The sequence below is a fragment of the Euprymna scolopes genome, chromosome 6, assembly GCF_053919585.1.
Source record: "Euprymna scolopes isolate OS-2025 chromosome 6, ASM5391958v1, whole genome shotgun sequence".
In the NCBI taxonomy this organism is placed as follows: Eukaryota; Metazoa; Mollusca; class Cephalopoda; order Sepiida; family Sepiolidae; genus Euprymna; species Euprymna scolopes.
This window is the reverse complement of record NC_136487.1, coordinates 157775118-157793299: the sequence shown is the minus strand read 5'-3', so window position 1 is coordinate 157793299 and position 18182 is coordinate 157775118. Positions and strand designations below refer to the sequence as shown.

At 32.8% G+C, this 18182-nt stretch overlaps 1 protein-coding gene across 8 annotated transcripts in view; it reads left to right on the top strand.

Annotated features, from left to right (window-relative positions):
- LOC145278079 (uncharacterized) overlaps positions 1 to 18182 on the top strand; it is a 220741-nt gene that overhangs the window by 31900 nt on the left and 170659 nt on the right. For 5 of the 8 annotated variants that reach the window (XM_080130342.1, XM_080130343.1, XM_080130341.1 and 2 more), the window contains exons 2-3: positions 14265 to 14381; positions 17230 to 17341. In XM_080130342.1, coding sequence (XP_079986468.1) covers positions 14315 to 14381; positions 17230 to 17341 — 179 coding nt within the window. In that variant the 5' untranslated portion in view covers positions 14265 to 14314. Of the gene's footprint in view, positions 1 to 3320; positions 3425 to 14264; positions 14382 to 17229; positions 17342 to 18182 lie in introns of all 8 variants that reach the window. The other 3 variants (XM_080130339.1, XM_080130337.1, XM_080130338.1) reach the window with 3 other exon arrangements.

Below are 18182 nucleotides of genomic sequence, written 5' to 3'. Positions count from 1 at the left end.
ATCTCTTCCAAAGTTAGGGAACATATTTGGGAACTACCGACCATAAGTATAAAACTACCTGGTATATTTCAAAACAATAATTCCCTAGGAATCGGAATCGGAATCGTACTTGGTATCGGAATCGTTAATCAATATATTCCTGGAATCGGAATCGGAATCGTATAAAAATTAGGAATCGTCCCAACACTAGTGATAACATACTATGAACATTAAATTATTAGTATATAGATATACTTATTTAATGTTTGTAGTATGTTATAACCTTCTATCCTCTTTTTTAATAAATAGGATCTTCTGATAACAGAATGTATAAAAAAAAATTTTTTTTGAATTATGTTGCTTTTGGGCCATATGTGAAACTAAAACTAAAAATATACATTCTTGATGTTCTAGCTAAGATCCAAGGGTAGTATCTGTTCTGTCTAAAAATGGTATAATGATATTGTGGTGTTTCCATTCACACCGAGCGTCCATACAATAGAAATGTCACAGACTCCTATAAGAATATTGGAGATAAACTGTAATAACCAGATATATTCTGACACTACATTAACCAGATTACTTAGAGAAATACTTTTACAATTTTAATAAAAAGGCTACAATAATTTCTGGGGTTTCCACAGGTCCCACTAATAACTGATAATTTTCTTAACTTATTCTTTCTAACTTAAATGAGTGTGACAGACAACATCAATAACATTCAGAGATTATCAGTTTTCTACATCATTGGCATGTTCCGTTCGTATGGCTTTTGAAACTGATCTGAAAACCTAAGTTTTTCTCACTTGAAAATGTGACAATGTTATCATTTGACTCCTGTTTTTGTCTGCTGAGTTTTACCCCCTATTGCCTCCTTGTCATCCATTTTTCGTTCAACCCTGAGAACGGTTCTGTTTTACAGATCCAGGTCATCCTGACACACACTAAGAGTGACCCTCTGAAACAGAGCACATATGAGCTTGTGGGGGAAAATATCAGCAGGATCTGTAAGATAGCTGGTTTGTGAGGATATTAGCAGCAGTAGCCGAAAAAAAAGCACATATGCAAATTAAGAAGTGTGCACGACTTGGCGTGACAAAAGAAAGGAAAAAAAAGGACACCACATGATTGGCAGAAGAAAATGTGCGGTTGAAAAAGATGGACGTGTAAAGTTGAAGACAAGAAATGACTGTCTACAGCTGGCATGCAGTGGAGCAGAAAGAAAAACCCTAGTACTGGGGAGATGAACATGTAGCCTTACAGTGGCAGAAAAAGACTCTTTAAGCTGGTGTCAAGACAGGGAGAAAGAAAAACAGTAATAAATGACTTGTGTTAAAAAAAAGAAAGAAAAGCAAAGTTGGATTTATTTATTTGTGTTTGTTTGTTCCTTTCTGACTGTGCCAGACGGTGTGGGTGTCGAAGAGAAATTTGAACTGTAACAAACATAATTCAAGCGTAATAGCTATGCGTTACACCTCATCAAAATTCACACTATTTAACTTGATCACTATTTGCTGGCATTGGGTCCCTAGTCACCAATCTGATAGGCCCTGAACTGGCATCTAAGCTTCAGCCTCTGTCCCATCGACGAAACGTTGCATCCCTCTGCCTGTTCTACAAGTATTTTAATGGTGAATGCTCTGACGAACTGCAGACACTTGTGCCCCCACGACGTAGACACCCTCGACAAACCCGACAGGCAGCTAAATCCCACCCCCACACAGTAGAGATCCCTAGATGTAAAAGATCTTTCTACTCCAGTAGTTTCTTCCCCAGAACCGCTAGACTCTGGAATTCCATTCCAGGTCCCTGCTTCCCTAACTGTACTGACATGCAGAAGTTCAAGTGTAACGTGAACCGACATCTTGCTGCCCAAATCCCAACATAGTACCCCAGTAGTTGCTGCCCCTGATAGTAGCCCCCTACACCAAAGTGGCAATGTGCCTTGTTTGGGGTGAAAATGTAATAAAAAAAAAATTATGTAATACTTGTGAACTTATGCAGATTTTAAAACTTGGGTTTAAATAAGTGTTTAATGTGCAGGAATTGAAATTCCCAGGCTAACTTGATTGTCGCCTTTAATTCTGATAACCAGAGAGTGACACAGCTACGTCACTTCCTGTTCTGTATATCTCTCCTTCTTTTACGCTGGACACTCAACCAGTCAACATGTGACGATACCTAACCAACCAGTTCTCCTGACTAACCCCTCAGCCTATCATCAAATACGTTAGCTCTCTTCCCAACAAACTCTTACTCTTACTATCTCTGTATTCATTTCCTCGCATGTAAATTTATGTAAATGAATCTACATTCTTTCATTAATATATATCGGTATGTTTCGTCTCTTCATCATGCAACCTTTATTTCTCAATCACTCTACCATTCATCAAATACATGGAGGATAGGATCATCTATAATATAAACAGGCCATCCTATCCGCCACAAACGCATGGAGGTATATTCAGGCATAAGTGTTATTTTATCATTCTTATTTAATATCACCTATGGTCAGGATTGAACTTTCAACCTTCAGAAGACTCGTCACTTAGAACTGATTGTAAACCAACACCTTTAACCATTGCGCCACAGGTTCATATGGATAATTCTAGTAGAATTTTGGCTGCTTTAAACCTAATCTTGTATAGTGAAAACACTTATTACTATTCTAACATTATAAAGTTATTTTGTGAGATTTTAAAACTTGGACCTAAATAGCATTTAAGCTCACATATAAAATTTTAATTCTGTCTAGAAAATTTGTATTTGTTATTGTTGTACCATGTTACTGTATAAATAAAACTTTTAATGCATGAAAGACTTAAGGGAGACATATGAATATGGCATAATAATAATGATGCACTGGTTCCTGTCAGACCACCGAAGTTAAGCAATGTTGATTTGGTCAGTACTAAAATGGGGGATCATTTGGGAATTCCAGGTTCTGTATGTGCTCTCCGCTTATCTTTGCATCGTTTCGAGTCATCTAGCACTTCTCCTTGCCACTGGATTCAGCAGTGCTGATTCAGGAGAGGTGGGGTTGGAGATTGTGTAACACTTGCCTCACAATTACATGCACAGTTACCCTAACCAAGGGTATCTATTGTCTTTCGAGACAGAATGGAGGCATCGACCATGTTATTCGTACATCTTTGCTACAATTTATTTATAAAATTCCTTCTTCATTGGGACATTTTTTTTTTTTTTTTATCACATTCAAATTTTTTTTTTTATCACATTCAATTTTTTTTTTATCACATTCAATTTTTTTTTTTTTATCACATTCAATTTTTTTTTTTTTATATCACATTCAATTTTTTTTTTTTTTTTTTTTTTTTTAGGAAGTTGGATATCCATATAAAAAACCCGGTGTTGTGTCTAATGGTACCCTCTTGAGGAGGAAGAGAGGGGCAAGTAAATAGGAGTTCTCAGGTCATTCATACAAGTAACAATTGATTGTGTTTTTTAGCATTAATGCTTGCCAGATGCTGAATGAACTTTGGCACCATTCCCAGTCTGAACCAAAATATTTCTCCCCCTCTCTCCATCTCCTTCATACAAAGAATATATATCTATGTTTATGTACTAATGTATAGCAACCTTTAATACTCTTCTTTTTTAGATAATATTGACCTCTTTTCTTATTAGAGCATATGGCCAAGTATCTGCATGTATATTATTTTTGTGTTATTTATGCCTTGTATACGTATAGACATTTAAAATAAATTATCTATGAAATATGTTTATAAGGCAAATTAAAATGCAATATTATGTAAAATAAACAAATATTTATTTGTTTAAAATTAATATTTCGGTAAAACACCACCTTTAGAATTTTATACATTTTTTTTTTTTTAGTTATAAATCTAAAAACAGAAAAAGTATATTATGTTTGTGTAGTTGATGTAATCAACTGTTTGTCAAATTTGTTTAATATAATTTTGTGTAAGATGAAATTCGTATATACCACATTAAGAAAGTAAATTAAAAAAAAAATGGCACTTGATTTACGTTTTATTGATAATTGCAAATTGTAATTACAGTATTTAATCTAAAAAAAAAGCATAATTGGCATTGAACGTTTTATCTATTGAAAACAACAGGTTTAGTTTTTCATAGTTCTTTTAAAGAAAAAAAGAAAACTGTTGTATTTCTTAATAGTCTTGAGTTGGAAGTTTTTTTTTAATTTCAGAAAAGTTTCTAATTGGTAATTATTCTATACAAGTCCTGGAGATGATGAATTCTCAGACAGTTGTTCTGTACAAGTTCCGGACTTTATAATTTTGCAGCCAACGAGCAAAAGATCTTTCTCTTGTTGACACAAGAAAAATGTGTGCAAGATTGCTAAAAAGGTTTAATTTTTATGGAGCAATTCTGGTTTCTGATTGGTTGATAGCAGAACGTGAATTAATTTGATTCGTCAGTTTCTAGCAGCAGCGTTTATAAATAGAATCTCCTAACTGCGAAGACCATACTCCATTATTAATCAAAAATATTGTGCCTAAACCTAAACGTAGATTCCATGAGCAAAGTTTCTTTCTTAGAAATGCACACCTATGGAATTGTCTTCCGTTTTCCTGCTTTCCAGCTGACTACAATATGGTTGTCTTCAAGTCTAACGTAAACAAGTTTTTGATGAGCCGTTCCATATAAGTTAACAAATTTACCGAATTTCCATTACTAAAGATTGTCCAATTTCTACAGTACACTCTTTAACCCTTATCCTCGAGTGGCCTCTTGGCCTTGATAAGTGGTGATGTCTGTGTAAAAAGAAAAAAATAGTATATATAAAAAAACAAACTATATTATATTTATTTAGTATATTTTATCAAGTGTTTATGTCAAGGTCGACTAATATAATTCATTGTAAGACCATATTGATTTACGTTTTATTTCTAATCATAAAGTGTTACATGTAATGACAGTATTTATGAATTTATTTGTATACTTTTCTATAAAAAAGTGTCATTGGCAATGAGCTTTTTTTCTAGTGAAGTGTAAATTATTAGGTGAAAGTACCGGATGTTATGATTGCAAGAAAATGTTTTAGTTTGTTGTATGTTTTAAATAAATAGTTATAAATAAAAAACAACTATATTATTTATTTAATCAAGTTTGTCATAGTTGTTGTAAAGAAATAGTTATAAATAAAATATGCTGTATGCCTTATCAATAAATAGAAAAAAGAAGAAAACTATAATATGTTCATTTAGTTTAATTTACGTGAAGAACGGGGAAAAAATACAAAGAACATGTGTCGTATATCCTCAGAAGAAAAGTACCACTTCACCAAAAAAAAAAGTAATATTGTAGTCGTTTAGTTTATTGAATCCAGTGTTTACATTAAATTCGGCGGATCTGCTATTTGGTAAGATCACGTGTAAACTGCACCCCCCCCCCCAAAAAAAAAAAAATAACACGTCAGATTTTGTAAGAAGAAATGTCCCCCCCTCCAAAAAAAAAAAAAAAAGTAAATTATTTGTATAGTCTATTTAATAAAGTGTTTACGTCGAATTCTGAAAATGTAATTATTTGTAAGATGAGATCTGGAATGGACGAATAGTTTGGTTGCAACTAATGAGAATTGGTTGAATCTGAGGAGGGAGAGATCATTAATTTGGGAATCAGGAGAAGGGAAGGTTATGGTATGTGTGCAAGTGTAGGAGCAAATAAGTTACGGTGGTAATCTACATATGATCCAAACGCAGAACACCTCCCTGTGTCAACCAGGGGCGGGAGTAGTACTTTTTATTTAGAAAGACAAATAAAAGCTACTTCCATTGTATATCTTTGCAATGATGATAATGATGTCACTCTTAGGATTAAATCTAGGGTTTTATTATAATGAATGAATGTTTCTAAAATGTCGTTCTATATAAGGTAGTGCCTAATAAGCTAGACATAATAAATTTGTATGTGGCATCTGTTGTTGCAAACCTACGGTATTTTGGTCCAGAGGGGAAAAACTGCAATGTTTTTATTATATATAATAGACATAATATTGTGTTGTAATTTGGCTCTCTCTCTACCATGCTAGAAAATTATTCACATATGAGAGTATTCTGTACCTCTACAAAACCATGTTTCATGTATGCATGGAGTATTGTTATCACATCTAGGCTCGTGCATCTGCTGCTAGTCTCTCGTTAGTGTTCAAACAAGAGTCACCAACCTACTAGGTCCCGCACTAGCAACCAAACTCTAACCTCTGTCCCATCACTAAAATGTGACATCTCTGTGCGTGTTTTACAAGTATTTTAATTGAATATGCTCTGACGAACACTTGTACCCCCTTAACGTAAATACCCCTCCCGACAATCAGCAAAATACCACCCCTACACTGATAATATCCCTAGATGCTGGAAAGCCTTCTTCTATTCAAATAGTTTCTTCCTTTGCACTACTAGACTTTGGAATTCTCTCTTGGGTCCCCGTTTCCCTGGCTGTACGGACATGCAGAAGTTCAAGTTTAATGTGAACAAACATCTTGCTGCTCAGCTCCCTACATAATATTCCTGTAAATTTGATCCCAATTAGTAGTCTCTTATACCCAAGTGGCACTGTGCTTTGTTTGGGGTGAAATAACAATAAAAAAAAAATCTTCATAAAATCTATGAACACTTGCTGAACCGTAGGATGAAGATTGTTTAAAAATTTGTTAAAAATAATTAAAAATGTAAGTATTGTCAAAATATTTGGTTTGTGTACAGAATCCCCCCCCCCCTATAAAAAAAATGACAAAACAAAAATATCATATTCCGAAAATCACATAAATTGATCAATTAGTTTTATTTTTAAATAAGTAAATCAAATTTCAAAGGATTAAAATTTTATTATTAAACTGTGAGTTTTCATGGATTTTACGCTATTAAACACTTGTGTAATAAAATTATGTTGGCTGGATTTTAAAAGTTGGATTTAAATATCCTCAAGTCCTCACATGCCATGGGTGATGTTTTTGACAAAGAGGAAAGAATTGCTGTTTTCTAAGTCAGAATGTATTCCATCTTACACATTGTTGGCAAGTTTTTAATCTTGAAGTAGAATTTTTTTTTTCTTTTAGCTCTTTACATCAAGTGGCTTCATGCCTTGTCTGGAGCGATTTCCATTAAAAATAACTTGCTCCATTCTTGGATCATCATTATTCTTGATTTTCATGCATTTAGTATCATAGCCACATATGGGCTAATGCTCCAACCACTAAACAGGATGTAAAAAAGAATTTCTAACCTAATAGGTCCTGCACTGTCTGCCAATTCTCAACCCCGGTCCCATCACTACAATGTTGAATCCCTGTGCTTGTTTTACAAGTATTTCCACAGGATGTGCTCAGTTAAACTGATTACTCTTGTACACCCTCAACATAAATATCGCTGACCAACCTGACTAGCAGAAAAATTTCACCCTTTCACTATAAAAGTCCTCAAATACCAGAAAACTTTCTACTCCAATAGCTCTTTTCTTTTGACTGCTTGCATTTGGAATTCCCTTTCTGCTTTCTGTTTCCCAACTGTACTAACTTGCAGAAATTTAATGTAAACAACTGTACAACTCCTTACTTTGGATACCCCCTCCCCTATACATCTGGTCCCCAAACACGGTAACCCTTTACATCTTGATGTAATTTTTTTTTTTTTTTTTTTTTTTGGAATATTATTTCATGTGATTAACATGGAAAATATGTCAATTTAATTTTTTTTTTTTTTCTAAATAAGTATTTGCTTGGAAAGATGTTTTTTAATGACCTAAATAGTAACAGCAGCAGCAACTAGTATATATATATATATATATATATATATATATATATATATATATATATATATATTAGATGCTTAGCATTACAAGAGATATAGCCAGCTGAAAAAGCTCAGTTGGAAGAATGTCAAATTGAAAATCTAAAAGTTCCAGTTTTAATAACAAATCTTAGTATTTTTTTTTCCTTTTTTGTTTAAAATCTATTTGCTATGGATACATTATTTAAATAAAAAATGCAATAAAATGTAAAAAAAAAAAAAACTAAAAACAATGCATTTTAATTTCTTCATAAGCAAGTCATCTATTTTATTTTAAATGGAAATCGCTCCAGACAAAACGTACAGCCATTTAATGTAAGGAACTAACAAGGATGAAAGATGATTATCGCAAAGTTAAGAGATGCCTCTCAACCTTAGTCTTGAAAAGACCGAAACTATTAGTAGGAAAACGGGCAACAGAAAGAGTTCCACAATCCTGCAGTTCTTAGAAATAATCTACTGGAATAGAAGTAGTATTACAATGAGTTATCAAAACAGCGAATTGATGGAGACTACTAGACCAGTCAAACAAGCTGGAACAAAGGAAGCAGAGAAAAGCTCAGACAATTTTTAAGAACATCTGTCATAATATTTCTAGAAAAGACTGAGGCTAGTAACTTCACGTCTGTTGGAGAAAAGAAGGCAGAGAAGAAGAAAATTATGTTATCAGTTTAAAAAAAGAAGAAGAAAAGACTTTCTTTGTGATTCGAATTTGGAAACATTTAAACATATGTTTAATTTATTTTAGCAGCTCCTCATGTATTAATAGATTGAACGCTTTGGAATCTATTTATATCCAGTAATTCTATAAATACAAATTAAAGCATTAAGCAAACAATGAATAATTATAGTTGTAAAACAATAGATAGAGGAAAAGTTGAAAATGGCTGATTTAAACAGTTAGCTAAAAAGTAATTTTAGCTAGATTAAAAATTTATTTATATATATATATATATATATATATATATATATATATATATATATATTATTATATATAAATTTTTAATCTAGCTAAAATTACTTTTTAGCTAACTGTTATATATATATGTGTGTGTGTGTGTATATATATATGTGTGTGTGTGTGTATATATATATATATATATATATATATATATATATATTATATATATATATATATATATATATAAACTTTTATTTTAAAATAAAATATTTTAGGGAAAAAAACTAGCTAATTTTAAAAACTTTTATTTAAAAATATAATATTTAAAAAAAAAAAAAAATAGGAACCAAATTAAACTGGAAGTAAAACCACTCCCGGGTAACACTGGAGATATACGTAAGGTTTGTTTTGCTATCATATTTCATAGCAACAGTTGAAAACAAAGATTATCTCCCCCTTTTTTTGTGCATGAATAATAGCTTACATTTTTGGTCAATACATTGCGGCACATGAGTTTCTTTTTATAGAAAGTAGCCGTTTTTATTTTTATAACACACTTCAAGCAGTTAGATAAAAATAACGTGCTTATCAATAATGAAGCACCTGGTAATATTATAAGATGACAAATAATAGAATGATATGAGCAGCTGCAAACAAAAAAAAAAAGTGAGTTTCATTTTTACATTAGTAAAATAGTTTTTTTGTTTTTTTTCGTCTTAGATGCAAAAGGGAATTTTGCAGACAGCATCATTTATTTTTTTTATTTTTTTCGCACAAGTCATCACTTCATGGTTAAAAAAAGCACTTGAGAATAAAGGTTAATTATGATGACTTGATTAGTAGTTGAATAATTAGTATTACGACCTAGAAAATAGAAATTAGAAATTTTTCCCCCTTTGTCAGAAATATCACTTATAGAATGTGAGGAGGAAAAGACATACACTTTAATTTTGGACACAGAAGAGAATTTTGCAGACAGTTATTTTTTTTCAATTATTTTTATTTATTTTTTTTTTGCTAACACAGGTTAAAAAAAACCTTCCAGAATAAGGGTTAATGATGATGAATATTATGAGAGGATTGAAAATATCATGATGCAACCCACTTAAAATGTCGGTCAATCCAGACAAAGAACAGTTCTTTGTCAGAAACACCACATATAGAATGTGGGGACTAAAATACAAAACAGAGAATGCAAGAGTTGTGAGGTTGCTGAAAGTAAACCTAAAGTCTGTTTCCTACTTTTCATGGTTAAGTAGAAAAAAAAAAATTACTAAGATATATCTCAAAGAAAAAAACAAACAAAAAACACCGTTTTCAGATTTTATGCAATGTTGTAATTTTTTTTTATTTCTTTTTTTTATTTCTTTTTTTTTATTTCTTTTCTTTAATTTCTTTTTTTTAATTTCTTTTTTTTTACTCAGCAATAGAACATGAAATTCTGTTTATAAAATATTTGTGTACCATGGTTCCTGGGTCAGCCCGTAAACACATGGACACGTGCCCAAGCAGGGTGGTCTGTTTGGCCAATCCTGCTTCACAGGACCACTTAGTGTAACAAAGCCATCTCCAGCAAACCCTAACTGCAGTGGCAAACCCTAAGTCCCCGTAACTACATTATCTTTGTCTAGTGATAGACCCTTCAAAATGTGACCAGACACTTGTCACTGAAACTACTGGACCATACAAAAAGGGCATGACTCTAAGTCCATGTGGCAATACCTTTAGCACGCTGGTTGATCGTTTATTGTCAGATACTGTGGTTTGAGTTCTCCTAGTGCTTTGGTAAATAGCTAGTGGTGGTGTCGGCGCTGTAAATAACTGGGTTTTTTAAATCAAAGCAATTCAATTATAACTCGGAGATCTTTTTCTTATAAACAAGAATAATTATTTATAAGATATTTCAGGGTGCATTTTGTGCAAAGGAGAATTAAATTTTTTGGGCTCTTAACAGGAAGCTTATGTAGCCCTAGCTGAGAGTCCAAAGCTTAGGTGTTTGTTGTGTTGTGGGGAAAGGAGGATTTTCTGTCTCTTGCGATTATTACATCTTATTTATTATTACGTGTCTCTTATTACATGTGTATCTATGCATGTCTTTGTATGTGGTCGTGTCTAGTGTGTATATGTATATGTACGATGATAAAGTCACCATACCATTAATTGTTTCTTGGTTTTCTTTGATCGATTCTGTCCGTCACTAGTCGATGCTGTAAAAGGAACATCTGATGAAAACATGACGCAAATTTTCTGGCATGGATTACTTTATTCGTCTACAAGTGGATGAAGGGGGGGGGGGGGGGCATCACATTGTCGACTCAAACTTTCTTCAACCCATTCTGTTTCCCTTGACACATCTGTTTCGTCCAAAATCGGATGTTAGACTGCACTTGCATGCGAACCAAAATGTTTTCCTCTCTTTATCTTTCATGCTCTCTATCTCTCTTTCTTTCCACGCCTTCTTTTATATGAACCGAATGACACTCAGGTGTCACCGTTGCAGCGTTTGACATCCGTGTCACACTGCAGCATTTGACATCCGTCAACATTTAACCACTTGAACTCTTTTTTTCACTAACCAACCTACCAGCAAAATCATAATTTTCAACATGCCAGCGTAACTCAGGATAGATTATATATCATGTGTACTCTTTCATGGCCAGCAGGCAAAATTCTCTCTGCGTTTGCCAAACACAATTGTTTTATGGAACCCTAATTGCAATCATTTGGAGATTAACATTTCCTCCTCTATTGTGTGGAGATTACCCTTTCCCTTCTATTGTCTTTCTCTTTTTACTTTCTTCTTCTGAATCTCTTTTCTCTCTATCTCTGTCTCTCTCTTTGTTTCTTTTTTTCTTTCTCTCTCTCTCTCTCTCTCTCTCAAACCCTCTTTTTTCCTTTCCTTCTCTCTATTCCTACGCTTCAAAGAAACTTTATTATCAACTATGCAGGAGGTGTTTCAATCTTTCAAGTTACTTCCTATCACCTACATGGTGGTCTGTCACTTAAAATTAAACACATGGTCCACTGCCGATATCTTCAAGGATGTCAGCTAGACATCTTGTCGCCAATGTCGACTTTACTTTGCTGAGAAATTACTTACCATATTAGCAATAAAAACATTCATTCTCTCCTCCACAATTTGGTTTATCTTAAATCTTGTGCCAAACACCTCACTAACCCTTAGCCCATAAGCAAGGTGAGTTGGTATTGCCCAGCGCATGCAGCAGTGTTACATTTGGTTCTGTTTATAAAATATTATACCGTTTTGGTTATAAAATGTACAGTTTTGTTTGTAAAATATTGTACGGTTCTATGTATGATTTAAAAGTGGATTGCAGTCATGAAATTAAAATTTTGGAGCTTAGGGAATTACAACTTAGTGTTCTTGTCCAGAATTCCCCCTTTATTAAAAGAACAAAATTAAAGAAAAATCTGATGTACATATCCATGACAACAAAAAATATCATATTCTAAAAATCATGCATATTGATCAAGTACTTTTATTTTTAAATAAGAAAATCAAATTTTATGAATAACAGAAAAGTGTTTGTTTTGTGTGCGATTTTGAAAACTATCCAAAAAGGGAGATATTTCAATAATTCAAACTTGCGAGATTTTTGTTGTAATGTCTATGAGTTCTCATCTGTTTCTGACACTCCTAGCACACAGACTGGTTATCAGCTCTCAAGCAAATAGTAATTTCACTTTTTTCAAAAAACAAAACTTAATAGGTTAGAAAGAATGACCATGTGCAGATTTTTTTTTTTAAATAAACAATTATTTATTTAAAGTTTAAAATTTTCAGCTTATAACCAAGCTTTCATCAGGAATATTTTAAAAGCAATACATTTTTTTTTCCTTACTTGCCATGATGTAGTTTGGCACAGTTTATTTGTCGAAGATGTTGAGTGTGTGTTGTCCAGTGGAGAAGCGCCTGTTCCTGTGCTAATGTGTAGCAGGAAGAAGTAATCCACTTTTTAGAAGCACAGAGAAAATAAAATTCAAAACAGGAAAATTTGAAACTTTAAATAAATATTTATTTAAAAAAAAAAAAAAAATCCACACATGGTCGTTCTTTCTAACCTCATATTTTGGATTTCATTTTCTGTATTTCTAAAAAGTGGATTGCTTCTCTTTGCTAAAAATTATTAGTACGAGGTGTCTTAAATAAGTTTCCAGATTTTTTTGCTACAGGCATTTAAAATTGCCGTAGACTCTTGAAAATTCAATATGTTATTGCTATACATCTTATGAGATGACTGACAAATTTTTATGATTTCAGGTTCAAACGAACAGCTACACCAGGAATTGGAATACACGCTACTAAAGCCTGATTATTACAGCTGGTGAATTTCAAAAGATGCAATCTGGACATTAGGAAAAACGGATATGCAGAAAAAAATGCCACAAAAAACGTATGGAATGTTTAGACTGATTTTAGGACCATCTTGCATGAATCGAACATCAGTTTTTGAGTGGCATAAGAGATTCAAGGAAAGCAGGGAGTCTATGAGGAATGATGAGAGGTGTGGGAGAAGTAAGGACGTCAGAACAGAGTTAATTAGCCAAATGAAGAATTTCATGGATAAGGACCGTCATGTGTCTATAGAGATAAGTGCACAGTTTGATGTCAGTGTGGGAACTGTACACCCAATTATTTGAGGAATTGAAGATGCAGAAGACTTGTACAAAGTTAGTCTCAAGAGTACTCAAAGAAGATCAGAAAGGAGGATGCTGTCATGACAACAGGGTGATGGTCGAGGTGATCAATTCAGATCATTCAATTCTTGATGCTCTGGTGACTTGTAATGAAAGCTGAATCTACTGCTATGACCCAGAGACCCAGAGACCAAGAGCCAGAGTTCTCAGTGGAAGTATGCTCCCAGACTCAAGAAGGCCAGACAGAACAAATCCACCTAGAAATTTATGATAATTCTTCTTTTTTGACAGCACGGGCATGATCTACATGCACTGGGTTTCCACTGGACAGACAGTGAACAAGGAATACTATGTTTAGGTTTTAAGATAGTTCAGGAAGCGATTCCATCGGAAGAGGCCAGCAGCCTTCAAATATGGTCTGTAGCATTTTCACCAGGACAATGCACCAGTCCACAACTCCATCCTTGTAACAGACTATTTGATCAAGATGGGCATCAAACAGTTCCTCACCCTCCCTATAGTCCAGATCTTGCTCCTTTGCTGTGAATTTTGGTTATTCCTTAAGCTCAAGGAAACCATTAGAAGCTGTCATTATGAGACAATTGAGCTCAAGGAAACCATTAGAAGCTGTCATTATGAGACAATTGAGGCTGTGAAAAGGGTCATTGACATGTTCACACAAGAGGACTTCCAGAAGTTTTTGGAATGGTACAACAAGTGAATTACAGCTGGAGGAGATTACTTTGAAAGGGGACTAGACTTTCATGTGTGTACAATAAATAATAGTGTCCATATAAAAAAAAAAAGTCTGAAAACTTATTGAAAGCTCTTCGAAATTTTTTTTGCATACAAATTTGTTTTTCAACAGATATAAGTTAACATATTTATGTCTGTTCCCAAGTAAAACCTTTCTTTTTTATTTATCTTTTCAGGTCTTTATGTGGGATTCCTATTTGTATGGCTATCATATTTCATAGCGAACATGAATATTAACGGCCAGATTATATTAGAGGAGACATTCGACGAAAACTATGTCCCCCTGGAAGAAGGTTATTCAATTTCTTTTTTTTTTGTTGTTGTTAATTAATTTTAAAATGGCTGTAATATTTTTGTTTTAGTTTGAATGTTTTGCTTTTTTGCATTAAAGGAGACACATTGTAATTAAATTTCATGTATGTATGGTTGCATTATACAAAAGTTTACTATTTGTTTTATTATTATTTAAGTATAGTAGATGCGATATTGATATTTTAAAATAATGTGGACTAGAATTGCTAGAAGAAATCTGATTGATTTTCGTTGCTTCAAATTTTTTTTTTTTTTTTTTTCTTTTTTTTTTTCTTTTCTTTTAACTTAATGGAAATCACTCCAAACAAGATATAAAGCCACTTGATGTAAAAAGCTAACAAGAATAAAAGATAATTATCGCAAAGACAGGGGATGCCTATTAGCCTTAGTCTTGAAAAGACCAAGGCTGTAAGTTTTTTTTTTTTTTACATAGGCATCACCACACTATCAAGGCCAAGAGGCCACTCAAGGATAAGGGTTAAAGAGTGTACAGTAGAAATTGGACAATATAGTAATCATTAGTAATGAAAATTTGGTAAATTTGATAACTTATATGGAACGGCTCATCAAGAACTTATTTACGTTAGACTTGAACACAACCATATTGTAGTCAGCCGGAAAGCAGGAAAACGGAAGACAATTCCACAGGCGTGCAGTTCTAAGAAAGAAGCTTTGTTCATGAAATCTACGTTTAGGTTTAGGCACAGATAAAGAGTGGGGGGAATTATTTATAGTGTTTACAGCTAGACGAGTAGGAGGAAAACATTATTTTGTGTGTGTGTGTGTGTGCGTATATATCTCATTCAAACACGGTAAATAGCAGTTTTAGTCATTTAGAACTGCTTTAAAAATTCACCGCTCACTCATTTTTCGACCAAATTTCAAACAATTATTACAGTTTATAGATCACCTCAGCTATATTATGAAAAAGAAATTTTCAATTTTCGTTCAGTAAAACAAAAGTTATGATGAATTTACTGGTGTTCAAAATGGTAAAAATTCGTAAGGAGGTGAGCAACGTTTTTTATGACTGGTTTCCATAGCAACCACGTCATTTCAGCGACGAGTGTTGCTGCTGATTCACCGAAGTAACAAGTGAAACAAAATGAAAGTAGACGAGTGGCATATATTGTTTTACATATGTGTATGTTATGTTTATGGCGGCAAAAAAATAAGACTGAAACTAAACAAAAAACAAGTGAATTTACTGGGAGCCTGGAAAAATCATGGATTACAATAGAAAAATGCAAGCATGAAAAGTAATATGGTTAAACTTAAACATGGAAAAGAAAAGGACAAAAAATATAATAAATTTATAACTTAAAATATTGCAGCATTAAGAATTTTTTTTTTAAATTCAATTTAACATTATATAATCAATTATTAATGCTGCAATATTTTTAGTTATAAATTTATTATATTTTGTACTAGAATATCTTGTCCTTTTCTTTTCCATGTTTAAGATTAACCATATTATTTTTCATGCCCGCATTTTTTCTATTGTAATGTATATTCATCCCAGTTATGTATTAGAAAACATCCATAGTACCACAGTTCACTTTGATGGTGATCACCCAAGACACAGGGTCTATGTAGCCTCTTTGCCACATAAACTTACTGCCATGATGTAACTTCCTGTATACATCAGCTTAACTTCTAGCGGAAATTTCCTTTTTTTATATGTGTTATCAGTTTAATAACCACTAGAAAAAATGGGCCTGATTTACTCTATACATAGATTCAAAAAAAAGTGATAAAAAATCAAATGTATCAAAAGCAAGATAAGTTATTCTAAATGGGCCTGTTTTACTCTACACATAGATTCAAAAGAAGTGATCAAAAATGGGCCTGTTTTACTCTACACATAGATTCAAAAAATGGGCCTGTTTTACTCTACACATAGATTCCAAAAAAGTGATAAAAAATCAAATGTATCAAAAGCAAGATAAGTTACTCTTCTACCTATCTGCGAAAGTTTTTAGTGGTTTTACTTTAAAACGTGTAATCGGTTCGAAAATCGTGTTTATCGTGTATTTGAAAAAGACAAATGGCGGCGTTCTCGCTGTTGCATACGGTAAGTTTGAGAAAATGAGTTCAAACTAAACAATTATACAAAATACAGAAATACAATATATGTTACCATGACATAGGCTGACATATATTCGATGGGTTTCTAACAGTATTTTGCGTAATTATTTAGTTTGAACTCATTTTCCCGAATTTACCGTATTCAACAGCGAGCACACCGCCATTTGTCTTTTTCAAATATGCAGATAAACACTATGATTTTCGAGTCGATTCCATGTTTTAAAGTAAGTAAACCCACTAAAAACTTTTGCAGGTAGGTAGAAGAGTAACTTATCTTGCCTTTGATAACATTTATTTGATTTTTTACTTTTTCGAATCTGTGTATAATAACACAAACCTGAATAAAATGATCGAAAGGACGAAGTATTATCTTTTAACACCTTTAACAAGTTTACAAATTAAATGATAATGTGGAAGTCGCTGGATGTGTAATGATTAAAGTCTATGATGGAGACACATTTTGTTTACTTGCCAAACTGTCATGACGCTTCTCAAGGTCGATAACTCTGCCTTCTTCAGTCCAAGGGAAATAACTCTTATTGGTGTAATTTTGCATTTATTAAATCTCCTTTGCATAAAAATTCCATTTTCAACATATTCACATAAATATTGCTACATGATAATAATGATTACGAAGATGAAACGAAATATATGTAAATATTAGAAATCCAAGATATCGTCGAATGCTTCTTATATATTTATATGCATTTCTCATCTAAAATGAAATCTTGTTGACTTCAGAATTGTTTGACTATGCACGGACCATCGATATTGATCCGATTAATGAACCGCATTTAATGTGGATTGCAAGAGAAGGTATTAGTGCACCTTTGCCGAAAAACTGGAAACCTTGGTGAGTTTACAAATTTTAACCGTTTTAAAAGAAAACTCTGTCTCTTGTTATTAAAAACTGTCATGGCTTAAATGTATGAAACTTTCTACTGCTTTTTTATGCTATCAGTGTGTGTGTGTGTGTATATATATATATATATATATATATACTAGCAAAAGAACTCGTCGTTGACTGGGTTCAAAAACAGCCTACAGAAAATCGACTCTGATTTATGAAAGTATGATAGGTTATGAAAAGGAAGGGTTGTAAAGAGATCGCTTTAAATTTGGGGGTATCAAAACCAAAGCAAAATATAATGAAAGTAAAAATAAAATAGATAAACCCCATAATTTATTATACCATACCTGTTCACACTGAAACACTTATCACAATATTCTGTGGGTCTATATTAAAAACCCTTGTTAAACTTTGTGACATATTTCCATTCTATGGAGGTCAGGTGCGAACGAACACACCATAATTTTATTATACCATATTTCTTCAAACTGAAACATAATTATCAAAGTATACTTACGCAGATAGATATAAAAAGTCTTTATTAAAGTTTGTGCCTATTTCCATTCTATGGAGACCAGGCGCGAATGCAGACCCCACAATTTTATTATACGATCCCTATTTAACTTAAAACATACTTATCAAAGTATTCTTATGTACATCTATATTAAAAATACTTGTAAACGATTTTTTTAAATTTTTTATTTCCATACTTTGTGGACCAGGTGTATACGCAGACCCCACAATTTTAATGAATCATCATTATGCCAGATCAAACATACCCATTCCTGTGTTCCGATACAGCTTCTATCATTATATGTGATCAGTTTTCTATAATAGTCAACCA